At 51.4% G+C, this 27,483-nt stretch overlaps 1 protein-coding gene across 1 annotated transcript; it reads left to right on the top strand.

Moving 5' to 3' along the window:
- Nucleotides 1–1,521: 1,521 nt before the first annotated feature.
- GASK1A (golgi associated kinase 1A) lies at nt 1,522–27,483 on the top strand (the record flags this gene model as incomplete). Its single annotated transcript, XM_080934191.1, has 5 exons — nt 1,522–1,630; nt 13,092–14,348; nt 25,048–25,170; nt 26,590–26,693; nt 27,273–27,483. The coding sequence occupies exons 1-5, from the start codon at nt 1,628–1,630 to the stop codon at nt 27,481–27,483; spliced, it is 1,698 nt and encodes a 565-aa protein (XP_080790317.1). The 5' UTR covers nt 1,522–1,627.

Raw genomic sequence — 27,483 nt, forward strand, 5'->3', positions numbered from 1 at the left:
TTGTTAGACCTCCACCTCCACACATATTCACACATGACACACATGCACACACAAATTGTGAAAGTATATGAGAGTATCATATAAAGTAATTGTTTTCATTTTCTCTTCTGTTCATGGGCATACATGAAGGCAAACACGTATAACATAACAAACCCAAAATAATTAACCATCAATGTAATGTTTCCTAAAATGTTTCCATATGTTTAGGTAGAGGGTCATGGCACACTTGTATATCTAATGTGGAGAAGCAGATTCAAAACCAAATTCAACTCTCAAACCCCTGAGCAAACGCTGGGTGGCCACCCCGTCCCTTTGCTTCTTTTTGCATTATTCTTTCGCACCTGGTTTCCCAGCCCTCCTAGAATTCTATAATACATTTAGGCTGCAATTAGCAGGGCCCCCGCCCTGCCCTGTTTCCTGTGGATACCATGTTCTCACTTTCTAGCAGGTAGGCTTGGACTAAGCTATAGACTGGCTTCTGGTTTGACTTCCCAATAGGATTTTGCAGTGGTTCAATGCTGCAATGTATAGAAAGCATTAGGGGCTGATTACTTCTGGCACAGCATCCTGCAGTGCTGTGTCCCCTGTCAGCAACAACCTGAAATTAGTCAGGGGAAGGTGACTCTTGGGAAGCCCAAGGGTGGCTCATTCATCTAGTGGTGACCCCAAGAGCTTAAATCCAGGCAGGCCATTTTCAGCTTGGTCTGAAGATTCTCTCCTACTGTCCACTCTGCCCTAACCTCCAGCCATTGTCTACCTCCCCTTAAGAAGTCCGAGTTCCAAGTATCAGACTTCTTAGAGGCAGATCTCTCAGAGGCCTAGTCCTCCTTGGCAGCCACCAGCTGTTACCAGAGAAGCCAGCAGGATCCTGCACTACAGAGACGGGCCCAGTGCAGACCCTCTGGTCAGGTCCCCACTTTAGCTGCCCCAGGGACACAAAGAGACAGTCTGCAGCCAGAGCAGTATTCAGTATTGATACTTTGCTCCAGCCTCTTGAATGAGGTTCTGCTCATTGTTAATGACCTTCAGTGGTTAACGGACTTGCCTACCAAACCGCCCTTGGGCACTATGCCCAAGCAACGGGAGAGGTGCCAATTGCAAACTGGTCTTCCTGAAGTTTTGCAGAGGAGAGGGCCAGTGTGAGGAATTCTCCTCTAGGCCCCGCCCCATGAGTTGCACCCAAACACCTTAAAAGCGAGATTGGGCTCCTCTGAGCCCAGCCCAGGCACTGAACCCTGCTGGAGGAGGCGGGGAGGTAGGGCAGGGAGGGGGCACTCTTTTCTTTCTAGCACCAGAGCCCCAGCTCCAGGCAGCTTCTGCTGGCCAAAAGTGGATAGGGCTTTTATTATGAAAGGGGCCTCCCTCCCCCTTCCGCAACTTCTGGGGACTGGGGAGGCTGGGCTGTGCTGCTTTGCAAACTCTGGAAAGGTCCCCTGCAGTCGGAGGCAGCTTGTGGCAGCAGAGCTCTGCAGACTCACATTTGAAGCATCATGTGGTGTGTCCCGCCCCACATTCTGGCGGCAGGAATGGTGTAGACCTAAGCCCAGCTCAGCTTGGAAAGTCTGGGCTCCAGGGATGATCTGCCAATAGGCTGAGCCCCAGGAACCTGCTGGAGTACCGTGGGGACATGGTAGGAGTTGCTGGATGGGGCGGTGGATCCAGGTGGGCTCCAGGACAAGTGGCCTCTAAGACGTGCATGAGTTACATATGGGGCATCCCAGGCCACAGTTACCTCTCAAGTTTCCTCATGGGGCCACAGTGACTTTCATCTGTGCCGAGAGCCTTTCAGGTCACCTCCTTCCTTCTCAAAGGTGCGCACATTCTCTGGCGTTCTATGGCTAAGTGGTGTGCTGATGCCTTAAAAGATGCCTTGCATCACGTTTGCGTTAGCGCCTTGCTGTCTGCCCCCACCTGCTGGACTGAGTATGGAGAGCTTGTGGGGGGCCCGTAGGTCTGAGGAGTCGCTGATAAAGTCTAGGACCTGTGCACTTGATTCTTTTCCAACCCCACAGGCTCTAAGAGAGGAAAACAAGAATTTGAGAACCCGGCTTTGTGGCTTTAGCTGAGGTACTGATGTAAACTCTTAGGGTAGACTGATGTGTTGTCTGCTTTTGACAGAAAACCTGCAGCCCAGGTCCAGGGTGTGTGTGAGAGAGAGGGTTGGAGTGCCCTTGCCTGCTTTGTGACTCCTCGAGGGATCCCTTTCTCTCCAGGTTTTGGGGGACAAATGGGAATTCCCCAGAGATGTTTCATGGGAAGTCGACACACGGATCAGGAACTCACATCTGTAGGAAGTAGGTCAGCATGGCAGCAGTTCTTGGTACAGATGTGACCTATGAGAGCTGAGGCTGGCTTGCTCCTGGCCTCTCTACAGCCTCACATTTTCTGCAAATCTCTAAATGAGTAGGAACTCTTACGTCTGAGAAGGGGCATGACTGGAGGTGCAGGTGTTGCTGGATTCCTGGTTTAGGAGCAAGTTTCCCATTCAAAAGTTATGGCCCATGATCTCCGAGGGGTGTTAGTGGTCTCTGGTCTCCGGCCATAGTTAGAAATGTCTTCTTCCTTCTACTTTGTAGGTTCTGGTGGTTGAACTCAGTAAGGTGGTAAAATGCCTTTACCTGCTCTGGACAAAATTTGGTAAAGTACATTCGTTATCCTTCAAAACAAGGCTAAATGATATCTCTCCATTAGTCTTCTGAATTGATCATTTACAGTTTCCTTTGTTAACATAAAAGCAGACTGGAAACAGTTCCAATAATAAATGTGTTGCTATTCATGTTTCTAGTGCTGTCTTGCTTGAGGTTTCTGATGTCAGCCCATTTACCTCACTCCCTACCTCATGGCTTCCGGGCCTCACTAGCCACCCCTGCTGAAGGGTGGTGCCACCTGCAGCCGGTGACATCTTTAGTCCACTTCTCTGCCACTGGCTATGGACTTGGGCTTCTCTTAAGTGGCTGCTGGAATGGGCTATGTCACACGCTATTTACTTGTGGGCAGTTTTTGTTTGATTTGAAAGGTGTTTGCTTGCAATAGGCAAACATCCTCTTCCAGTATCATCCAGAGAATTCAAATCCCCAAGTCTTGGCTGGGGCAGCAGGTTTGTGGCTTTGTGCTTAGGAACCAAGTTGGGAAGTGATTTTTTCCAGAAATGCCATCAGGCTAGAGCTGGCTAACAGCTGTGGAGAGGCTGGGACTAGGGAGAAGAGAGGTGCATCTGTGGATGGCGACTAGAGAGGGAGGCACGGAGATGCACCAGGCTAGCTCTGTGGATGTCCTTCCTTCTGAGCTGACCTGGGAGCAATGAGTATCCTGGCAGCCCGAGAGTGTGCCAGGAGCAGTAAATGCCGCTTTCAGATGGCTTTCCTCGGCAGTGTCTCTTCTTACCGGCATGGCAGCGGAAAGGAGGTAATCACAGTAAGGTGCTCAGCACGGGCTCAGGTTGAGCTTTGGCTAAGGAGACTGTACCAACAGAAGTCTGACTCCTTCCACCTCCAGGCTTGGCTCTGTCCCACCACACTGTGAGGTGATCGCTCAGGCCACAGGCGAAGGAGACTTTCATGTTTCCAGCAAGGAATAAAAAGTTGACTTGGTTCTTAAGAACACTTGGTGACACGTCTGAAGTTGCATGTGTAGTCTGTAAGATGAGCTCTGCAGTCAGAGAATGCTGATTTCAAACACACAGAACCCACAGCTCTCTTCATCCTTTCCCCCAAGGAAAGGGAGGACTCCAGCCTGGGGCTCATAGGAAGGGAGGACTCCAGCGTGGGGCTCATAGGAAAACCAGCAGCCAGAAGGAAGGAGAGGAGACGGCTAGGGAGGGAAGTGGTGTCAGAAAGCCCAGGGGTGCAGTGCTGCGTGGCAGGCCTTGTCAGAGATGGCAGTGTCTGTGATGCTCAGTATGGAGTTGGGCGTGGTCTCAGGGCTGCTGTCCTCTGCTCCGCACAGTTTCTGGATTTCTCCTGCAGTCTGCCTGGGGTTTCCTTGTAAGACTAAAAATGCTGGGGTTGTTTTTGTTTTTTAATGAATGTGGAGTTGAGGCACAGTTCTGACAAACTTGCTGCTGCCGCCGCCTCAGATTTGATTGTTGAACATTTTCCTTTGGAGAACTACAGTCCTTTTCTCAGAGCTGTGACTGAATGCCTGATCAAAAGCGCGCTGAAGAAAGGCCTTTTCTTGGCTCACAGTGCATCAGGGCAGGGAAGCTTGGTGGTGGGAGTTTCGGCACCTGGCCACATCACATCGTACCCACAGTCAGGAGGCAGAGATGGATGCTGGTGCCCAGTTTGACTCTTTTTAGTTAGTGTAGAGCCCCAGGCCATAGCCAGGTGGGGGTCTTTCCTCTTCAGTTTATCCTTTCTAAACAGTCTCTCACAGCACCCCCAGAGACTGTGTCTTTTAGGGATTCAAATCCAGTCAACTTGACAGCAGAGATGAAGCTCATTGGGCTAACCTGTGCTATGAAAGTCTCTTGTTTTATCACTTTCTCTTCGACAATAAGCAATTCCTTCTTGTGTGGAATTCTGCCTGTTTCTGGGTCTCTTTAGAGTCTCTGGGAAGTGGTTCTCTGGAGAGCATCTGCAAAGGGGCTGGCTGCCCACCTCACAGCCAGCCATATCAAAGCAGAGGTATAAGACAGGCTACAGGAGCCAGAATGGGGCTCAGGCTGTGCAGGACTGTGGTTGGAATTCTTCATCTGGGACGAGCTGGAAATGAATCCTTGAGCAGTTTGAGGGCTGGGGTGGTTGTGCAGGGGCCATGTGGGGCCTGTGCTGGGGGAGGGTAGGTGGAATACACAGTTTTCTTCCAGGACAGGGTTGCTCTGTTCCCCACACAGAGGCTTGGTGTGTGCTTCTGGGGACCTGGACTCTGCTCAGGCACTGGCTACCACGGGGCTTCCTCGTGGGCATCACAGGAGCTTCCTTTGGCCTCCACATAGCAGACTTTCTGCAGGCATTGGTCTGGTTGGACCTGATGGTCAGCCATTCCCATTTCTCCCCAGATCTCCCTGCAACCACAAAGACACTATTGTATCCTTTCTTTCAGAAATGCAGTTAAAACCAGTTCTCTTCCCTGGGAGCAGGGATGGGCGGCTGCATGCAGTGATACCCTGTCTAGTCACTTCCCTGAGAGTCAGGGGAGAAGTTCCAGGTCCTCTGTCACATCCACTGACCTTGGTAGCAATGGATTTAGATTTTTATAACACCTTCCCTAGAATAGTTTTAAATCACAAAGAGCTCAGAGGGTAGGTTCTGATCAATACTTTGTAGTGAGAATTTTGGTTTCTTCAAAAGTTTGGGTATGTTATTATGTGAATATGCTTTTGTTTTAACCCCAGGTGTGGGATTATGGGACTGCTTCAGACTGTCCACAGCGGCTGACTGTGATTTGTCCTGTGCTCTGGCTGGGGAGTGAACCTGCCAGCTGAAGACAGTTTACACTGCAAATTCAGGGGACTTTTTGGAGGGTATATAAATGCCAGAGCCCTGAAAGAGGGGTGACCACTGTCACCTTCCCCCTCTAACCCTCTTTCTCATCTATATAGTTTTGAGGTGTTGGAAGGAATTGAGGTGGAGAAGGGTAGTATATATAAGAATCCAAGAAAGGAGCCATTAAATACAGCTACAAAGCTGCATTCAAACTCTGCTCACCCGAGCTGGTCTCTGCACATTTAACCCCAGCCTCGTTTTCCTTACTGATGAGTGTCTGCTGGTAGGGCTGTATACACCGAGTCTCCTATGCACTGTGTGTTGGCAGACAGCCACACCCAGTAATGGGATCAGGAATGTCATCCTCAAGACAGCAAAGGAGGCCTGAGTTTGACCTCTGACCACTTGGTCCTTCAGGGCACTGAGTGGGGTAAGCATCAGGAGTCCTGCTATCCAAAGTCCCAGGACAAAGGGACTGGAGCAGGGACAACTGCTGTGATATCAGCCCTGTTGTCGTTCCTGATATGGTAAACTAGAGTGGATGCACCCACAGTAATGGAGGAGGGGCACTAAGTTCAAGGATTCTTTACCTGCGCGGCCCAGGCATAGAATTCAGGGGCCCTAAGCTTGTTTGAAACATGCTAACCCTTTATTTCTTCAGAATTAACTAACTCTAGCAATTCTCTGATAATTGAATGTGGTCACCTGTGGCTTTGCCACCAAGGACAGTCACTGACATTTTCTGTCAGGAGAGCAGAAACACGCCTACGGCTCCATGTGCTTATTAGCATGTCCACGGGGACAGGGCACGTGTTTGTTTTTATTAGCACATTTTAAGCAGCCCATTTGATTGTCACCAATGACCTCTGTAACCATGCATCCTGCCTCAGTATTTACAAATCCCCTGCCCATGGCTTCACAGACTAAATAATCTCTGGTATTAGGAAAATTAGAATGTGTCTAAGTTGTGAATGAGATCTGCTCATTGGGAGACTCAAAATACATTTGCCTGAAAGAGTTCTTATAATGGCCTCCACTCCTGGACTTTTAGACATCACATGATAGGTAAATACATCTGTATGGTTGCTGTAACTCCAGCTTCTGAGAGGTTGTCTCTTAGTCAGGGTCTCTATAACATACTGTGGTTAGACACCGTGGCTGCAAACCACTTGAGAAGAGGATTTCTTTAGCTCAACAGTTCTGTGCCATCATCCACTGATGAGATTAGGGCAGGAACCTGGAGTCAGGAGCGGATGCAGAGGCAATGCCGGGTGCTTCTTATTGGCTTGCTCCTCATGGTTTGCTTAGCCTGCTTTCTTATAGCACCTAGACCCACCACAATGGGCTGGGCCCTCCCCTGGTTCACCTCAATCACTAGCTATGGAAAGCACCAGGCCAGTCTGGTGAGGAGTGTCTCAGTCATTGTCCTATTGCTGTGAAGAGACATTAAGACCATGGCGACCTTTATAAAAGAAAACATTTAATTAGGGCTTATTTACAGTTTCAGAGGTCAATCCATTGTCAACACGGTGGCGAGCGTGGTGGTGTGTGGTGCAGGAGTAGCTGAGAGTCTACATCCTGATCTTCGGGCAGAGAGAGAGAGAGAGAGAGAGAGAGAGAGAGAGAGAGAGAGAGAGGAGGGGGTAGGGAGACTGGTGGATGCTTTTGAAACCTCAAAGCCCACCCCCCACTAATAGCCCTTCCAACAAGACCACACCTCCTAACCCTTCTAATCCTTTCAAACACTTCCACTTCCTGGGGACTAAGCATTCCTGTGGTGCAAGTACGGGGACTTGTCAGAACCCTCCCCTCCCCACTCCCCTCCATCTTTTTTTTTTTTTTTTCCTTTGAGACCCAGGTTGGCCCTGGACCCTCTCCCTTTGACCCAAACCTCCTAAGTTCTGGGACAGCCAGTGTTTTATCTGTCTGGCTAAGACTCTCACATCTTATATTCAAGGACGTATGCACTTGCCCTGGAAAACTGCAAATATGTGTTGTGGATTTTTAATATTGACTCAAATTTATTTAAAATACTTCAGGCCAAACAAAACACATATTCAGGCCAGAACTGACCTGTGGGTTTGGCTCATACTTGTCCAGTCCTGTGAGTTCTTACCACCTGCTGGAGGCTGTGGTGGCCGTTAGAGACAAAGGGAGCTGGAGTACCTGTCATCATGAGTTCCCTCGGAAGAGGTGAGGTTTGTGATGGGAGGATAAAGTCGGGCCTCCGTCTCTGAGCAGCCAGAGAAGACATGTTTGAAGGGTGAGGAGCAGCAGCCAGAAAACAAGGTGTCAGTGGCAATTCTCATCCTGCCCCACCCCAGCCCAGCCCCCGCATCAGAGCAAAACATGCGCAGAGGAAATTTCTAACAAATGACATTTCATCTAGCCTGTGGTGTCCCCACACTGGTGCTCTTGTGAGCTGGGACAAATGGTGCTATGGTTGAGCCTTCGGGGAAGAGGTTTCTAGGGCCAGTGGGTCATCGAGTCCCACTGCACACTCGGGCTGAGACTGGAACCCAGCCCAGCAGATTCCCTCCTTTCCTGAGCAGGCAGAGGGTCCCATTCCACCAGTGAGGGTGCTACTGCCGTGGAGGCTCCTGTGACACTGCGGTGGAACTGCCATCGTGGTCAAAGTGACAAGACCAACAACAGCTGGGGCTCTGTCTGGTTAATTTAGGTCTCCTAGCCAAACAGTGGCCAGGCCCGACCCCTCCGAGATCAGACGAGATCTAGCAATTGGGAGCATTCAGAGTGAGATGAGCACTGGTGGATTCGTTTGTTTCTCCCAGGGGGTCATCCTCAGCTGGTTCTATAGTGGCATCTCCAGTTCACTGGGGGTTAGTAAGTGATGTGCAGACGGGGGAGGGGCTTGTGAAGTCACAGGGAGCTTGGAGAAGGGGCAGAAGCAGCGACAGGGCTGCATGAAGGCCAGAGAAGAGCTCTGTGAGTTCAGGGATTCATGACGTCTTGAATGTGAAGCTGCTTCTGGAACAACCAGGAAGTGTAGCACCGGCCTGGTTCTTCTGTTTTTGTTTGCCTGTTTGAGTACATAATTAGGAAGTGACTTCTGATGTTGCCTCTCAAATATGCCCAGGTAAGAAGGAGTCAGAGCCTCACAGTTCTAAATTGATATGTTAGTCTTTTGATTATAGAAACTAAGGAAAAACACAAATGAGAGATGCCACAGTTTTTGTTTTGAATGAATGTGTAGCTCAAGATATTTTCATTTCCCCTCAGTGATTTTCACCTTTGTGCCCAGGGGTGGCCACACAACTCCGGTTTCTTTCAAATCTCCTGTTGCCAATGAGCTGGCCAGATCTAAACAATTAAGTCCCCATTCAGAGCCAGGCCATTCCTGAAACCCAAATAATCTTCACGAGTTCAAGCTGGGGTGCCTTCCCAGGTTATAACATCAGCTCAGCCAGCTGGCCTGGGTTTGTGCCTGGTGCTGTTCTTGATGACTGTGTGAGCCTCCCTCTCCTCCCCATGGATAAAAACCGCTAGTCTCTGGCTCATAACTCTGGCAGGAGGATCAACAATTAATATAAGCAAGTCCCCCAAACAGGCCCGGGCACACAGGGAACAGCAAGTGAGCGTTCAGTTTCCATTCCTTAGCTTTTCTTCCTTTAAATTGGCTGAGCCAGAAATTACAGGGTGAAAGCCCTTTCCTGCCTTGGAGTTGTTGCTGTGGAAAGAAAATCATGATCCCCAAGGGGCTGAGCACTGGAACCTGGTCAGCTGGTGGCTTTGGAGACAGACAGCCTGGGACTCTGCCCACAATAGAAAGGACAGCTCAGCCTCCTGATGCCCCGCAGATCTGATCAGGAGATGATCTCTGTGTTCCTGGTGGCTTTGTGGCTGGGCTCATCACCTTTGTTTCAGAGGCAGTGCCTGTAGCGTATTCCCTGTTCTGTCTTAGAAAAACAAGGGTGTCCAGGTCTCAGACATAGAAACATGTGACAATGGTGACATGTGGCTTTAATTTGTCTCTGAAAGTCAGCTCATGTGTTCCTTCTCACCGCAGCCAGATTTTCCTCATGACAGTTATTTGACTAAACCTGAGGAAAATGACACAGGATCTCAACATTCCAGACTCTGCCTGCCCAAGTCTCAGTGACTCAGTGGTCCGTGGTAAGGGGTGGAGGGGTCAGAAAGGGACAAAGGTCAGAAAACAGAGCTTGGTACATTTTTAGAAATGACCCAGAATCAGAACCAGAGAAGTCATCTACTAAGCACACACACATACACATACACACACACACACACCCAGCACAGGACTTAAAACATTCGTTGGACACACACACACACACACACACACACACAACTCAGCACAGGACTTAAAACACTCGTTGGACACACACACACACACACACAACTCAGCACAGGACTTATAACACTGTCATTGGACACAGACAGACAGACAGACACACACACACACACACACACTCAGCACAGGACTTTTGTAGGGTTAGTGGGGTCAGCTGCTCTGGGAGGCAGGATTCTGGGAGTTGTCCATGCTTACCCCACACCATTGCTGGGCGGGTGTTGGGCCATAGAGAAGCCTCAGGACACCACTCTGGGGGTGGGGAAGCACAGTCTGAGGCATGGGACAGTTGAAGCTGGCTGCGGGTCCCCGGATGAGGTCAGGACCATCTGGTTTTCAGGGTCTCCAACACTCTCCAAGCTGGGAACCACTGAAGAGCTGAGCACAGTGAGGGCCTGTGGGCTGGATCTAACCCGGGCGGGGATGGGGAGTGGTGGGGGTGGGGAAGGGGGGAAAGAATAGGGAGCTCTGGTTGGTCCTGTGGGGATAGTCCTAGCTTGATAGCAGTTGGCTTGGAGCACAGAGAGGCCTTCCACGGGATATTAAACGATGGCTCTATAGGTGAAGCCCTTCTCCATGGCTCCTGATCATGGCAGATCCTGATGAAAAGAGACAATCCGAGGTTTTAAGACATTTATTGACAAAGTGGATGAGTAAAACCACACTCCACTTTTCAGGGTGGGCCTGAGATCAAATGCCTTTTTGCAGGGAGGAGTGTCTGGGAAGGAAAGCTTATTGGCTAAGTCCTCTAAACCTTTAGGAGACCTATTTGTCTTGAGCCTACGTGAGCACAGGTCACGTCCTGTACATGTGAAGCACGTCCTGGTGCCCGGGAGTCAGGCAAAGCGCCTACTGTCCCTTCAGGGTCATTGGGGTTTTAAGCCTCAGCTTAACTGGGAACCAGGCCGCCCTTCACGTCCCACAGACTTTACATAGATTCACTATCACTTGACTCACACACACATGCATGTACACACACATAGGAGTTACACACTTAAGGCACACTCACTGTTACCTGCCACACATACACTCAGGCACATGCACACACACACACAAAATAAATAAAACAGATTAAGAAAACTAAAACCAAAGACCTAGCTGTGAGGGCAGCCCCTCCTCCTCCGGGGACAGCATCTCAATTTGGGCCCCTCTCTTCTCATCCCCTCTGCCTCACTTTCTCACATTCTGTTGCTGAACCTCTCCCTCCGGCCTCCCTCATCTTCAGGCAGAACCTCTGCAGCCAGGCGGCCTCCTCGCCACCCACACTTGAGGTTTTAGATAAAAGAGCCTTTTGTGCTCCTGCCTTTGGAACCCTCACTTTTTACTCTTATCCTACAATGTGCCCACACCTCAGGGGGTGATTTTCAGACTCCAGAAAGAGGGTGTCAGGAAGACAGGGGCATGTGCTAGTCCCCTTTCTCTCAAGAAGCAACTTAGGGGAGGAGGGAGGCAGTCCACCAGGGTACAAGGAGCACGAGGCGGCCATGCTGTATCCACAGTGAGGAAGCTGAGAGAGGACAGGGAGTAGGGGCTCAAGTGACCGTCTTCCTCCATCAAGACTTCCTAAAGGTCCTACAGCTTTCTGAAGCAGGGCCAACTGCTGAGGGCCAAGTGTTTAAACCCAAGTGTGGTGCCTATCACGACATCAGGAGAGAGCAGCAGGGACCCCGCCGCTCATGGGAAGGTGCAGCAGGCCCGGTACATAATTCGATTCACTTAGTCTTCATATGGTCCCTCTGGAAAACAGTGATCCCGTTTATCTTCTGAGTCACAGAGGCAGAGCTGGGCTGCTTCCATACTGTTCGTAGCTTTGGAGGCTCAGACCTGGGCTGGGATGCCCGGACTGTGACTTTTTTTGCAGCTCAGGAAGGATGTAGCTATTGGCCCATGGCATCTTCCCCAGGAATTGAAAGGCATCGTGGTGAAGGGTAGAGAGAGGAGGGCAGCTGCAGAACTCTTCCTGCCACAGTCCTCTCAGGGCAGATGATGCAGGCACTTGAATATGAGATTTGGCAGGAGAGTGGTTCTGGCAGGCAGGGGAGGTCAGCTCAGGTTCTGCCCGTAGACTCTAGAATATTCTACATTACAGTCCTTCCCTTTTCATGGACACTTTGTTATTTAGCTGCATATTTGATTTAGAGGGTTTTTTGTTTTTTTTTTTTTTTTTTTTTTTTTCAGCTTGATCAAAGCCACTTTTCTTTTCCCAGAGCTTCATGTGTGTGGCCCCACAGAGGGCATCTGCTCATGGTCATTCTGAGCTTCTCTCTCTCTCTCTCTCTCTCTCTGCGCATTTGCCAACTCCCCCCCCCCCAGGTTTCCTGAAGCCAAGTAAGGCTGACAGCATGATCCACCCCCATCTTTCCAGCCCTTTGAGAACACAGATTATTAATTCGACCTCAAAACACTTTTCATTTGAGAAGAAATAAAATTCAAACGAATGTTCCCACAGACACTTTTGCTCCTGGTATTATCTGAGTGTTTCTGTCCCTGCCAGCTCATTGGGCCACATCTTCCTGCTCTTAACTTTTAAATAAAATTTATATAATTTCTATTTGTCTGGTTGTTCTGTGGAAAAGGACAGCAGGAAGTGGAGCCCAACATTCTCTCCGTGTTATTTGTAGGAGTTCTCAGGTATTTCTGCAGAGATGTGCACAGTGAGAGTTCGGCACAACATAGTGTGCTATGTCTCAGATTAGGGCCATGGCTTCCTGCAGGGAGGAGGAGGTGTGTTTTCCCTACAATTTTCTTTACTTCTCATTTTTTAAAGATCTCTCTCGTTTCTATGTGAGTATGAGTACTCTGTGAAAGCGGGAAGAGGTGACCTGATCTCATGCTGCTGGAGTTGTAAGCAGCTGAGAGCTGCCCACTGTGGGCTCTGGGAACTGAATTCAGGAACTTTGGAAGAGCAGCATGAGCTCTAACAGCTGGCCCCTCGTTCTGATTTTCTTGTCATGGCTTGGACTTCCTACAGATATTTTGTATTTGTATATTCGTATTTGAAATGGTAATAAAGACTACAGAATCGAAAGGAATAGGGTCAGCACGAGATGGTGGAAGGAGACACATGCGGATGTGGAGGGTCCGTTGTGAGGCACAGCGCTCACAGATGTGTGGTGGCTTATCCAGAGAGGTCATGCATGATTACAAGCATCATTGAGGGCTGGCTAAGAAGGAAGCCAAGCTCTGAAGTAGGGGTGCAGCTGGCTGCGCTGTCATGTTATCCTGTGAGTGGCAGCCAGGTCTCCCGCTGCTTTCTGTCCCCTGCTATGGCACTTCTGTGGTTTGGAGCTGATGGCTGTTCCGGGTCTCACACTATCTTTTTTTTACCCCATCCTCAGGCGTCTTGGCTCTGGAGAAAGCTTCGTGGCAAGAAGCGGTCAGTGCTGGCCCTTTGTCTCTTGATGATACTCTCTGCAGTGGCTGTCACCCACTTTCCTCCAGAACATCCAGCTTCCACCCCAGGACTTAGTCCCATAGGGCTCCGGGGGGAAATCAGCATGGCTGACCCCAGGACTCAGCAGACTGTGAATTCCATCTGGAGGCAGCCAACCAGGAAGCGGGGCCTCTGGACAGGACAGGCTTTGCCCAGAAATTCCATCTTTGTCTGTGCCAAGAAGCAAAGCCACGGAAGGCAAGTGGACAGAAGCAGACACCCGCTGAGTGTCAGGAGAGACGTGACTGTGACAGGGGACCTGGCACTCAACGCCCAGCACCGCGAGCTTCTACTAGAGGGTGAGGTCAGAGGTGCTGGAGGTGCAGCTCTGGACCAACCTGGCCATGCTGGTTTAGTCCAGGAGACACAGAGCAAGATGGTCACCATGGCTATCCCACTCACAGAGGGCAGCCAGGCATCTTTCCAGGCACAGAGAGAAACTGCTGCAGTGGGCTCTAGGCCACAGCCCGCAGATGGTGGAGATCCTTCGCCAGGAGCCAAGAACAGAGTTTTAACTGGTGAGAAGACTGGGGGTGCCACCTCAGGGTCGTGGTGGCCTGGCTCTGCAGAGGACCTGCCAAGGTCCCCATGGTGTGGTACTGAGACCCCTGGGCCGGCCAGTCCTGCAGCTCAGGAGCAGGTTCCACCATGGTTCACAGAACACGATGTACAGACTCTCGGGTTACTGGCCCATGGGGAGGTGGTGGGCAAAGCCAGGGTGCCTGCCCACGGGCAGGTGCTGCAGGTCGGACTGTCTGCTGGGGATGCTCTCCAGGACGTGGCTTCTCTCGGGCTCAGCCAGCTCTGCTCCCAGGGTCTCTGTGGCCTGGTTAAGAGGCCCAGTGACCTTCATGAAGTCCTGTCCTTCCATGTGGACCGTGTGCTGGGTCTCCAGCGGAGCCTGCCTGCTGTAGCCCGGAGCTTCCACAGTCCCCTCCTGCCGTACCGTTACACAGATGGCAGTGTGAGGCCCATCATCTGGTGGGCACCAGATGTGCAGCACCTAAGAGACCCAAATGAGGACCAGAACTCTCTGGCCCTGGGCTGGCTGCAGTACCAGGCCTTGCTGGCCCAAGGCTGCGGCAGGCCGGGCCAGATCCCATGCCTGGGCATCCACCGTACTGAGTGGGCACGTTTGGCTCTCTTTGACTTTCTGCTTCAGGTAGGTGTGGTTGGGCAGTGGGGTGGAGTACAGTGGAGTTAGAGGTCCCAGGTGAAGGCCGGGATGCCTCTCCCGACAGTGCTAGCCTCTTGACCAAGCAACTGTTCTTGTAATTTTCCTGCCTGTTTATCCTAGAGCAGGGATGGTCTATCCTGTGGTACCCCAGAGCAGGGCTGTCTATCCTGTGGTATCCACTCAGGGACAGGATATTTATCTCAGGTTAAGGAAATTGGCCACTCTTGCTGAGCACCAGGACCTGACTTCCAGGACTGCTGTGGAGACCCACAAGCATCTGTGACTCCAGCCCCAGGGGATCTGTCACCATCTTCTGGCCTCTTCAGGCACCATACATGCCCGTGGTGCACAGACAAACACGCAGACAAAACATCTAAACAACAGCACAAACCCCAGCCACTGTAAAAACAATCCATTTGTCACCCCGTCTTATCCAAGAAACTTATATGTGATCTCGAGTAAATGGGAGCATAAGATAGTTACATAAATGAAAGATTCCAGGAGGATGAATTGTAAAGAAATTTACTTTAAACCGCCCTCAGGAAAACATAAAATCTTGTCATTTATTAAAGCTGAAAGTAAATACGTCTATTAACGAGAGCCTTATGCTTACTTATTTCTGCATAAAGAGTTGGATGCAGGCCTAGACCTTGATGAGGATTGGGGTATCCTCCACCCTTCATTTTTCATAGTTGATTGATACTTTGATTCTGAGAATGCAGCTTTGATAAATAAATAGCATAAAAAGGCAGAAGTGAGAACTGGGGAGAGAGGCTCATTAATCAGAGTGTGGGGCTGGGAGAGAGGCTCATTAATCAGAGTGTGGGGCTGGGAGAGAGGCTCAGTCACCAGAGTGTGGGGCTGGGAGAGAGGCTCAGTCACCAGAGTGTGGGGCTGGGAGAGAGACTCAGTCACCAGAGTGTGGGGCTGGGAGAGAGGCTCAGTCACCAGAGTGTGGGGGTGGGAGAGAGGCTCATTAATCAGAGTGTGGGGCTGGGAGAGAGGCTCATTAATCAGAGTGTGGGGCTGGGAGAGAGGCTCAGTCACCAGAGTGTGGGGCTGGGAGAGAGGCTCAGTCACCAGAGTGTGGGGCTGGGAGAGAGACTCAGTCACCAGAGTGTGGGGCTGGGAGAGAGGCTCAGTCACCAGAGTGTGGGGGTGGGAGAGAGGCTCATTAATCAGAGTGTGGGGCTGGGAGAGAGGCTCATTAATCAGAGTGTGGGGCTGGGAGAGAGGCTCAGTCACCAGAGTGTGGGGCTGGGAGAGAGACTCAGTCACCAGAGTGTGGGGGTGGGAGAGAGGCTCAGTCACCAGAGTGTGGGGCTGGGAGAGAGACTCAGTCACCAGAGTGTGGGGGTGGGAGAGAGGCTCAGTCACCAGAGTGTGGGGCTGGGAGAGAGACTCAGTCACCAGAGTGTGGGGGTGGGAGAGAGGCTCAGTCACCAGAGTGTGGGGCTGGGAGAGAGGCTCAGTCACCAGAGTGTGGGGCTGGGAGAGAGGCTCAGTCACCAGAGTGTGGGGCTGGGAGAGAGGCTCAGTCACCAGAGTGTGGGGGTGAGGAGAGAGGCTCAGTCACCAGAGTGTGGGGGTGGGAGAGAGGCTCAGTCACCAGAGTGTGGGGCTGGGAGAGAGGCTCAGTCACCAGAGTGTGGGGCTGGGAGAGAGGCTCAGTCACCAGAGTGTGGGGCTGGGAGAGAGGCTCGGTCACCAGAGTGTGGGGGTGAGGAGAGAGGCTCAGTCACCAGAGTGTGGGGGTGAGGAGAGAGGCTCAGTCACCAGAGTGTGGGGGTGAGGAGAGAGGCTCAGTCACCAGAGTGTGGGGGTGAGGAGAGAGGCTCAGTCACCAGAGTGTGGGGCTGGGAGAGAGGCTCAGTCACCAGAGTGTGGGGCTGGGAGAGAGGCTCAGTCACCAGAGTGTGGGGCTGGGAGAGAGGCTCAGTCACCAGAGTGTGGGGCTGGGAGAGAGGCTCAGTCACCAGAGTGTGGGGTGGGGGAGAGGCTCAGTCACTTGCCATGCAAGTATGAGGTGTGAAAACTGAGCTTGGATTTCCAGCACAAGCACGGAAAGACCCAGCCCAGCAGTGCGTGCCTGTTGTCCCAGACTGTGTGGGACCAGGCAGCTGCTGTGAGGGGAGATCAGTGGCTCCAGGTTCAGGGGGTGTCCATGTCTCAAAATGTAACTGAGGAGGACAAAGTTGGCCTCTGGCCTCCACACGTGTGTGCATTTACACATGCACGCCCACCTTCATGGCACATGAGAAACCTTCATGTGAACTTGTACATACACAGACATATACATGTACCTACACATAAACACATACACAGGCACGCAAATTCATACAATAAATTTAAATTCTATTTTAATCTCAAGTTACAAAATCAGGACTCCTCACCCAAATCCCATTGTTAAAATACCAGTTCACCATTCTTTACAACTTTTGATGCACTTATTTTATCTGTATGTGTGTTTTGCCTGCGTGAATGTATGTTTACCACATGCATGCCTGGTGACCATGGAGTCCAGCAGAGGAAGAACATTGGATCCTCTGGAACTGTAGTCATCGATGGGTGTGAGCTACCATGTTGATGCTGGGAATCAAGGCCAGGTCTCTGCAAGATCAACAAGTGACCCTAAGCACTGTGCGATCTTTCCAGTCTCATAACTGTTCATAATTTTGTATCTTTAAACCAACATGGAGACAGGAGGGCCGCATAATTTAAACTGAGAGAAGAGAGAGGGGAAGGTCAGAAAGAACGAAGGGAACTGTAAAGGGATGAGGCCGGTCAGTCTGGGCACCGAGCGTTCATGGTGGCCAACTGAGCTTCTTGCCTGGCAAGAGAAACGCCCAAAGTTGCTGAGTTGAGGGGGTGAGGTGGGGTCCCAGGCAGAGCCGAATAGCAAGGTGAGGGTCTGGCTGGAGGCTGTGGCTGGTCTGGGCTTGTACGGGTGACACCAACTATAGACAGGGAGCTTGAAGCAGCTGGCCATGCACACCCAAAACCAAGAAGCAGAGAGCAAGGACTGCTTTGTAGGATGGCCCACTTTCTCTATTTTATACGTTCTAGAATCCCCTGCCCACAGTGAAGATGGGACTTCCTCATAAGGATGGTCGCTCCCCTGAATCATGAGCCAGAATAAACCCTTTGTCTCTTAAGTTGCTTTTGTTGGGGTGTCTTATCACAGCAGTGGGAAAGGAAACAAAGCTTGCCCCATGGGCTGGAGAGGCTGGAGTATATGGGGTTAGATAAAGAATTAACTACCTGCACTTGGATTTTTGTCCTAATGTCTGTCTCTGAGCCCTACCTATGTCAGATGGTATCCTGGCCCGACTGGTTTATGTCTGCCAGGCCCTTTGTGGGTGGACTCAACACCTGGCGAGGGTATACATTAGATCCGCAGTAGGTTCCAAACTCAACACTATTCAGGAACTGGCCTGACTGGCAGGACGCCATGTTTATTCACATTCTTGAACGGGCCATGGAGACAGCTCAGTTGGTAAAGCGCTTACTATGCAAGCATTTAATAAGCCAAGTGTGTCTGTGTGTGCTGGGAATGCCAGTGCTGGGGACAAGTGTGTCTGTGTGTGCCAGGAATGCCAGTGCTGGGAGGAGGAACATCCCTGGGGTCTAATCAGAGAGAGACTGTTGAGTTGGGGAAAGGTGGATGGGAACACATCTGAGGTTGTCTTCCGACTTCTATATGCACATGCATAGATTTGTACAAGCTCAAGTGTGAACATGTACACCCGTACACTCGAGCGCGCATGCGCACGCACACGCACGCACACACACACACACACACACACACACACACACACACACACACACTTGTTATTAGTGAGAAATAAAATGGAGTCATTGAGGTCCAGAGAGATTAAGTTCCTGGTTTAAGGTCACAGCCAGGGGACCGAGAGCCTGGCTGGCTCCAGGACTCTCTTCCCTCCTCACAGAGTCACTATTGAGCTGGCCAGGAGTGGGGGCAGAAGGGGACATTTTCAGGGAAGCCGTGAAGCTGTGAGGCTCAGGGAGCAGGCCCTTGCAAAGCCTGACTCCAGCAAGATGCCCACAATATCTTTTTGCTCTGCACAGTGGCCCTCTGTTCATCTCTGGGGCCGTAGCACGGGACCCCTCCTCAGCTGCCAAATTTTGCTGTGAGCACAGACATCTCTGCAGCCAAGGCACACACAGGTTAGCTGTGTGGTCACACAACACCGGGCTAGGATCATGCCTTCCTTTTTCTAGTTTGCTGTACAGCAGTCAAGAAAAGCAGCTGTTTGGCTGACAGCACCTTCCTAGAAACCCGGGAGGTTGCAGAATGTGCGTTTCTGGCAGGGAACCAGAGGGGCTTTGTGGCCCATGGCTGACCACAAGCCCCAGATGCAGCTCACTTAGAATGTCCCACTATCAGCTTCTCTCACACTCCTGTTAGCAACCCTCACAACCTGGGGGGCCCAGAAGCCAGGAGGATTGTGCTGGGGTTCGGCACCTTCCTGTACCTCCCTGTTCAAGGGCTTTCTCTAACGTGTTTCTTAGGAAGTCTGCTCACTCCAGAGAGAGGAAGAGGAGGGGACAGTTGGGGTTGATCACAGGAACATGGGTGAGGGATAACCAGAACTTAGCTCCTCACCTTCCACAACTGTTAACTGCGTGTCGCTCTGGGGTTGAGAGGGGACTCATAAGCCTTGGACTCCCTACCCCACCTCACCTTGTGGGGGCTCCTGTGGGTATTCACAGCCACTCTTACCCAGAGCTGTCAGTGACCATGTGACACCTGGGGGCAGCAGCACACTGCAGTCTGCCTCCCAGGCACATGCCACTGAATGTGTAGAAGGTGATCCATGAGTTACACTGGCATTTGAAGGAGGCTCATGGCGCCCAAAGCTAGGACCCAGAAGGCCTCAGCTGTCAGGACTCTGGTCTGAGCACTCTTCTTGGGGCCAATGCCACTGTCACAGCCTGCTCAGCCCTGCCTCCTCACTGAGACCCAGTGATTTCCGTCTCAGTCCTTAGCAGCAGAGTCTGACACCAGGATCCCAGCAAGACCTGCAGGAGAGAAGGAAGCCATTCAAGGGAGCGTGGGACCCAGTCCCACTGTGAAACTCTCAGCAGTGGTGGGAGATGACTGGTAGGACCCAGGCTGGTCTGGGGAGGGTGGGTAGGCTGGGCTGCTTGGACTAACCCTCCCCACCAAGTTGCAATTGTCAGTACCTTGTGTACACTTTTTGCTGTGTAGAAATCTCACTTTGCTCTGTAAAAATGATCAAGCTTTGCTTTGGGTCCTGTGTGATTTTTTTTTCCCCCAAAAGGCCACCTATTGGTTTGGTTATTTAAAAAGTTCTCTTCTGTTTTCTTACCTATCTTGGGTTCCCCCGGAAGCATTTTGACCCTGAATGTCCCCAGAGCCATTTGTTGGAGATGCACTTCCTCCATTTGCAATGCTACCTTTCTCAGATAGCCAACTTCTTTATGTATGTGGTGCTGTTTCTAGAGTGTTCTGCTCCAGATACCGGACTCACCATGTTGTCATTACGAGGGGTGTGTGTCTCTGCTCGTTTTCAGAGTTTGCTGGGCTAGTGTCATCATGTGACCTCACAGTTGCTCTGTTGCTTCTATTCTTTTGTCCCCAAATCCTTCTGGGACTTTATTGGGATTAAATTATTTCTTGTGAACTGACGGCAACGTTGCACCCTAAAATATACCACTCACTGAACATGGTGGTGGCTTACACCTTTAATCCCAGGACTCAGGAAGTAGAAGCAGGAGGATCTCTGTGAGTTCTGGGCCAGCCTGGTCTACTTAGTAAGTCCCAGGACAGCCGGCTATACGGAGAGACCCCGACTCAAAACAAACCAAACCCAACCAACCAACCAACCAACTAACCAACCAACCAACCAACCTGGCCTGTTTCATACTTGCCAGGGGCAGGGGCCTAGTGCGCCATCTGCCCATGTTTCTGGGAAGCCTCTGCATTTTCTTCCATGGGTCTGTCCTGGCTACTTTTATGCCAACTTGACACAAGCTAGAGTTCTCTGAAAGGAGGGAAGAAAATTGAGAAAATGTCTCCATGAGATCCACTTGTCAAACCTTTTCTTGATTAGTGGTTGATGGGGGCAGGTCCAGGCCACTGTGGGTGGTGACCCCTGGGCTGTGGCGGTCCTGGATTCTATGAGAATGAAGGCTGAGCAAACAAGGAAGCAGCTCCTTGCATGGCCTCTGCATAAGCTCCTGCCTCCAGGTTCCTGCCCTGACTTCCCTGAGTGATGGGCTGTTAGCTACACATGTAAGCCAGAAAAAACCCTTTCCTCCCATGTTTCATAACAGTGATAATGACCCAAGTCTTTCTTCTTTTTTTTTTTTTTTTTTTTTTTTTTGTCATTAGTTGTTTCTGGATATTTCATCTTCCTGTGACCATCAAAGATGGTCTTTCCTTCCAGCATCTGTTCAGTGGCTACTCATTGGCTGTGATTTCTCTTTGGTCATCCTGTTACTCTTCTGTACTTCATGTTTTCTTCCGCCCATATGCACACGGGCAGCAGGGCGTGGATGTGTTGAGGTCAGAAGTTGCATTCCTCAGGTGCCCGTTGAACTTACTGACCAGGACCAGCCGCTTACCTGGCAGGTAATTGGCCCTGGAGACCCATCATTGTCCTCCCTTCCCTAGCACTGCACAGAGAAGCACACACCAGCATGCCTAGTCTGCTTGTTGGCTTGTTTTAAATTTTGTTTGGGTTTGTCTATGTGCATATGTATACACATGTATTTATGCATATCTATGTGCACATGTATACACACATGTACATGTATGTACCTGAAAATTTTACTCTCTGGGAAAGGTAATGTTCCTATAAAGGAAAGAATGAATCCCACCCCCAAGTGTTTGGACACTTGGGCTGTCAAGTAGAAAAGAAAGCGAGGAGGGTCCCAGCTGAAGGGTGTGGGCCACAGTAATACCAAACATCTCTTCTAGAATCCATCTGTCTTGGCCCAGAAGCCTGCTGAGTCTAGTCAGAGGAAGAGGGCCACCCACAGCCTGTGCTGCCCCTCCCCCAGCCTTCTGTCTCTGTCAGATGGGCCTGTAGCCTTCCTTGGCCAACTGCAGTGTCTTGTCCTCTCCAGATATTCTGTTTGGGGCGTGACAGGGCCAGGCCTCCCCTGAAACCAGGTGGTATGTATGATTGGCCAGTGACTACGGGCCTTCTCAGGGACCCTGTGGTCCTCAGGCCTTTTAGGGACCTGTGGTTCTGAGGCCTTCTTGGGGACCCTGTGATCATTCTTTATGCTTCATTTATTCTTGTGTTCAGAAGACCTACGTCTCAACTTGTGTCAAATGCATTCTGGGTCCCGGGGTCAGACTGTTTAAATTACTTATTTGTTTTATTTCAGTCATTTATTTTCTTGTCCAAGAATTTACAGTCCTGAATGTCAAAGAATGTTTCTTACCACACTGCCTGTCCTCATGGTCAGAGCCAGACTTCCTGGCTTGAAACCCAGGGATCAACATTCGCAGCCACGTGGCCAGTCTCTTCATATTCGGAGTGAGGGTCCCTCTTGGCTGCCTTGAGGGACCCAGGGCACTGATCTGGGTAAAGCTTCCAGGGTGCCAGCTACACCCTGGAGCTTTGCAAGGTCTTCACTGACTAAGCTCCAGACTGAGCCACAGTCTGCAGCGCGGGAACCACATGAAATCATTCTTTGGGTAGCTTCTCGTCTTTTCAAAGAGTGGAGGAAGGGTGAAGTCCTGAAGGAATGTGAGCTGTGGAGGGAGCTGATGGGAAAACAAAGCAGACGGCGTGGCAGGATAATCAACCCGGCACCTTGGCGGCGTGCGGACACGCTCTTTCTGCCAGGCATCTGGGTGGGCACACATTTTAGGAGGCCAGTGTTGCCTGTGCTATGCTGGCTGGCAAATAAATGCTACACAATGGGAAATCTGGAGGGAGCAGCCCGAGACGTGGCTAGGGAGGGCTTGGCAGGAGCAGATGTCTGCTGGCTCTGACTGTGTGTTGAGGGAGGGCAGAACACGGGCCAGACCAGTCATGTTCCGGTGTTCATACAGTTGTAGCAATGCAGCAAGCAGGGTTTCTGCTAGCCTGTGCCAATGTACTTCTGCTAACCTGTGCTAATGTGTTTCTGCTAGCCTGTGCTAATGTGCTTCTGCTAGCCTGTGCTAATGTGCTTCTGCTAGTCTGTGCTATTGTGCTTCTGCTAGCCTGTGCTAATGTGTTTCTGCTAGCCTGTGCTAGTGTGCTTCTGCTAGCCTGTGCTAATGTGTTTCTGCTAGCCTGTGCTAATGTGTTTCTGCTAGCCTGTGCTAATGTGCTTCTGCTAGCCTGTGCCAATGTACTTCTGCTAACCTGTGCTAATGTGCTTCTGCTAGTCTGTGCTATTGTGCTTCTGCTAGCCTGTGCTAACGTGCTTCTGCTAGCCTGTGCTAATGTGCTTTCCATGGCTGTGGTAAACACCATGCTAAAGCATCTTGGGAAGGAAAGGGTTTATTTGATCATACAGCTTACAGTCCATCAGGAAGGAAAGTCAAAGGAGGAATTCAAAGTGGGAACCTAGAGGTTGAAAGGGAAGCAGAGGCCGAGTAGGGATGCTGCTTACCAGCTTGCTCCCCGTGGCTTCCTTAAACAACCCAGGACCACCTGCCTGGGGGTGGGACCACCCACAGAGGACAGGGCCCTGCAACATCAACCACTAATCAAGAACATTCTTCCATAAACTTGCCAATCTAACAGAAAGACATTTCCTCAATCGAGAGTCCCTTTTCCAAAATGACCCTAGTTTGTGTCAGTTTGGCAAAACAACACCACCCTAACTGTCACATTCACCACTGGTCTGCAAATGCTAGGCCTGCATGTGGTCACGCCACCAAAGTGTCTGTGTGATTCTCACATGGCCACACGGAGTACTGCCACCTAGTTAAAAGTTCTTGAAATCAACTTGTTTATTCTGGAGTAAGATGCCCAGAGGTCGGAGCGTTTTAGGGTGCAGTGAGACTGGGCCCAGAAGAGGTACAGCTGTTGGTGATGGTGAGGGGCCTCTCCCCAGCTGTGGTTTCCCTGGAGACAGCAGAATTTGTAGCAGCAGTTCATTTGTGTGGTGGTTGGTCCCAGGCAGTCTGCTGCATAATGAGAAAGGGGCGGAGCAGAAAGAAAAGCCCAGAGACAGGATCACGAGGAGGCTCCAGCACGGGCAAACAGGACCAAACTGGAATGAGGGTCTGTGTGAGACCATGGAGACCCGTGCGGCACGTCCGCCCTGAGTTCAGAAGTCTGCTTACCACATCAGCAGCTCACGGGTTGGGCGGTGCTTCCTGTGAAAGGGGCACACTATATTCTTCCAGTTCGCCGAATGTGGGCAGAGCCTGTTCAGGGCCAGAGGGCTCCTCTGGGCTTGGGGATAGGACGGCAGGGACCTTCAAGGCGAAGCAGGGTTTACGGGCTGGGCATCAGGTGCATCTGTTAAGCCCAAGCACCTAAGCAGCATGGTCCTGGAAGGGAAAAAGCCCAGGGGCACAGCGCTGAGGGTCGGACTCCAGAGAGCAAGGCTCTGCTTGACTCAGTGGGGAAGGGAAGGAACTTCAGAGAAAGGGTGCAGGATCCGGGGAATCAGGGCAGGAGGGAGAGCATTCAGTTAAGGGGCCTGGGTCCTTCTGCACTCTGTGACTGATAGTCTAAGAAACCTGCTGGTAAAGCTAGCAGACGTGATTCAGGGGGAAGGGGCTCCCATGAAGAAGTGTGGGTGCACCTGCTCCGTGTGCAAGCCCATGGCTTCTCTGGGACACTGCCCTGTGTCCTGGAAGAGTGGGGAGAGTGAGTCACTCACAGGGACCAAGGGATCCCCATCATGTTCATCACGGGTCGCTTGCTTTGATCTTAGTCTTGTTAGTTAAGGCTGACAAAAGGGTACCAGAGAATTGAAGCCCATCACCCCTGTGACTGCACCAAGCCTGGGTGGGGACCGCATGGTCCGTGCCAGTCATCAGCTGCTGCTCAGCCGGGGCTACAGACCCAATTCAGCTTTCATGGGCACCACCGCCCTCCTTCCCTTTCCCACACTCAGCCCACTCCCCATTGTCTACAGATGGGGACCCAACCTAGGCTTCAACAACTTCATCAGCTTCAAATCCAGTGGTGCGTGTCCCCTACATGTCCCCGGATGTGTCTGAGCTCAGGGTGATGTAGTTCCCCCCTTGTAGGTTCACAGTGAGGAGGGAATGAGGCAGAGGTGGCAGTGATGGCGGTGACGGCCATTGGTGACATTCCTTCACACACTGACCTGCGGTCCATCAACTCAGCCAGACGTGACCTGCGGTCCTTGTTGAGTCCTGGAGTCCTGGCTTTGGGAGCCTTCACGAGCTAAGCTTGGCCACCTTCCTACCATTCCATATTAACAAACAAGTCGTGGCAAAGAGCAGAGGAGCAGAGAGAGGGTTCCTGTGACCCCAAGTTCATCTTCAGGACACTGACAGCGTCAGGCTCAAATGCTGCTAATTAATAGTTAATTCTTAAAGACTTAGAGCAGAAGCCTTCCTTCCCTTCACCCGGAGGCCAGAACAGAGCTGACCAGCACAGACAGCCCCTAAAGACTGCTCCGGAGTGACCCTGGGCTGGTGCAGAGCCCAGCAGGCCAAATGGCCTTGGTATTGGGTGTGGAGAAGACCGGTACCATTTCTCTGTAGGTCCACGACCGCCTGGATCGCTACTGTTGTGGTTTTGAGCCTGAGCCCTCAGCCCCCTGTGTGGAAGAGGGGCTCCGGGAGAAATGCCGGAACCCAGAGGAGCTGCGCCTGGTCCACATCCTGGTATGTCTCTGTGCACGCACAGTCCTCTGTCACGTGAGGGCACACTTCTCTCCTGCAGAGGATGCTCTTGATGCTTAGACACAGGGGTTCCAAATCTTCTCCCCCCCCCCCCACGCTGTGGCAGCAAATAATAGTTTTAATAACACTTCTAGGAAACCAGATATATAAAGGAAAAGAAGGGATATTTGAGATGTGGCTGAGGTGGAGTGGCTGTGTGTGAAGCCCTGTTTTCACTGTGCCTCAAGACACCTCAGGGAACTTTGAAGTCTGTTAGAAGTAGAGCTTGATGGCTGGGCTCTGAGTGGACGGGAGGAGAGGCAGAGAGGGCATGATTAGTCCCTGAAGCTCGAAGTTCATAGGTCAAGCCTAGACTGCAGGGAAGGGCCGTAGAGAGTAGCATGGAGAATGTTGGAACAGTGTGTGCTTGGGAGTGTGGGCCAGAAGAGATGGGCTCTTACTCCTGAGCACACCAAACCTTAAAGGCATGTGCAAGTGTGCATGTGTATACACGTGTGTACATGTGTGTGAGCACACGTGTGGAGGCAGCGGTTCTCATCAGGTGTCTTCCTCTGTCTTCACCTCACTTTTGGAGACTGGGTCTCTCACTGAACTCAGAGCTTACCAATTTAACTAGACTGGCCTTTAACCCAGGGACCCACCTCTCTGTTCCTCAAACGGGGTTGCAGGCACACACAACGTCACATGGGTTTGTTATGAGGGTTCTGAGTTTTCAGGTCCTCATAAATGCATGGTAAGCCCTTTACCCCCTGGCCATCTCCCCAGCCCCATATATATTTTGTAAAGTACTGGAGAATTCTGTCTTGTTAGTTTTAGAATGGGAAGGACTTAAGAGATGCTAGAGCTACTTCCTACAAAATTAGGTTGGTGATCTATATGGATAAAGGACATAGTTGTGTTTTTGGTGATATTTAGACAGAGGTGGCAAGAGGTGTGGTGTGTGTGTGTGTGTGTGTGTGTGTGTGTATGTATGAATGATAAGGCATGAAACTCTTGACCCTAAGGAGTAGGCCTTTTCCCCAATCATGACAGGTCAGTTCTCAATGCTTCTGACCCCACTGGAATCAGCCCCCTTGCCCTGAGATTTCACAGGTGCAGTTACAGCCTCCTGCTATGGGTCCAGGTTAGAGCGTGTCCTAGCTAGTTATTAACTGTGTGGGTCTTGTGTAAATTGCTTAACAGTTTTATGCTCCTGAGGCTGCCAGGAGGACCCACAGAGACCGCACAGGGTACTGGTGTACAGGAAGCCCTCAGCCATGGGACCATGTGGATAAGTGGGGTGAGGGTGGGGGAGTTGTGGCACAGCTGAGGATGCTCAGAGTCCTCTGAAAACGACTGAGTGGCACCAGTTACACTCTACCCACACCAAATAGCCCTCCCCGCCCACCTTCTTCCTCCGAGGTCCGGAGCAGTGAGCCGTCTCGCTTGGTGTACATAGACAATGCTGGCAACCTTCAGCACCCGGAGGACAAGCTGAATTTCCGGCTGCTGGAAGGCATAGATGGGTGAGGATCTGGGGTGTTGGGTAGAGGTTCGGGGGATGACCCTGCTGTAGACTGGGGGACCTTTATTTACATCTCTTGAGATGGCTAAAGTCTGTCAGACTACAGCTGGATCTGAGGCTGCCGATTGCTGGAGAAGGCTGAGAGGGGCTACAGTCAGCAGGCCTGCCCCTCACACCCAGAGGGCTTCCAGTTCCTGCAGACACCAGCTGCCCTGCCTCAGAGTGTGAAAGCTCATCCTGGCTCCAAAGCTAGGTGCGGCCCTGCCCTTCCTTGCTCACTCCCCCGTGGCAGCTCAGCCTTCTCAGGCCCACTTGAGGCCCTGAGTGTGCCTGGCTGAGCCCGGAGTGGTTGAGCTGGTTCTCCAGGCTTCACTGTAGGATGGGACCCATCTGAGAGAACTACCCCCTACTTTCAGGCCACAGCAGGTCAAAACTCTCTGATAAGGAGCTAGTAGGCAGCTGGCCTGCCCTGGCTGTGCTGGCTCCCCAGCTGGGAAAGTTCTGGCTTCACACTCTGTGGGACTCTGAGCTAGCCTATGCCTTTCCTTTTTTTGCACGGGCCCCGGGGCTCTGGATCCAGGTTTCCTGAATCAGCTGTGAAGGTTCTTGCATCAGGATGTCTTCAGAACCTGCTGTTCAAGTCGCTGCGGATGGACCAGGTGTTCTGGGAGAGCCAAGGTGGAGCTGGAGGTCTGAAGCATGTCCTTGAGACACTGGAGAGTCGAGGACAGGTCCTGCTGAGACACATCCAGAAGCACAACCTCACTCTTTTCAGGGACAAGGACCTGTGA

The sequence above is a fragment of the Micromys minutus genome (genome assembly GCF_963924665.1).
Source record: "Micromys minutus genome assembly, chromosome: 21".
Taxonomy (NCBI): domain Eukaryota; kingdom Metazoa; phylum Chordata; class Mammalia; order Rodentia; family Muridae; genus Micromys; species Micromys minutus.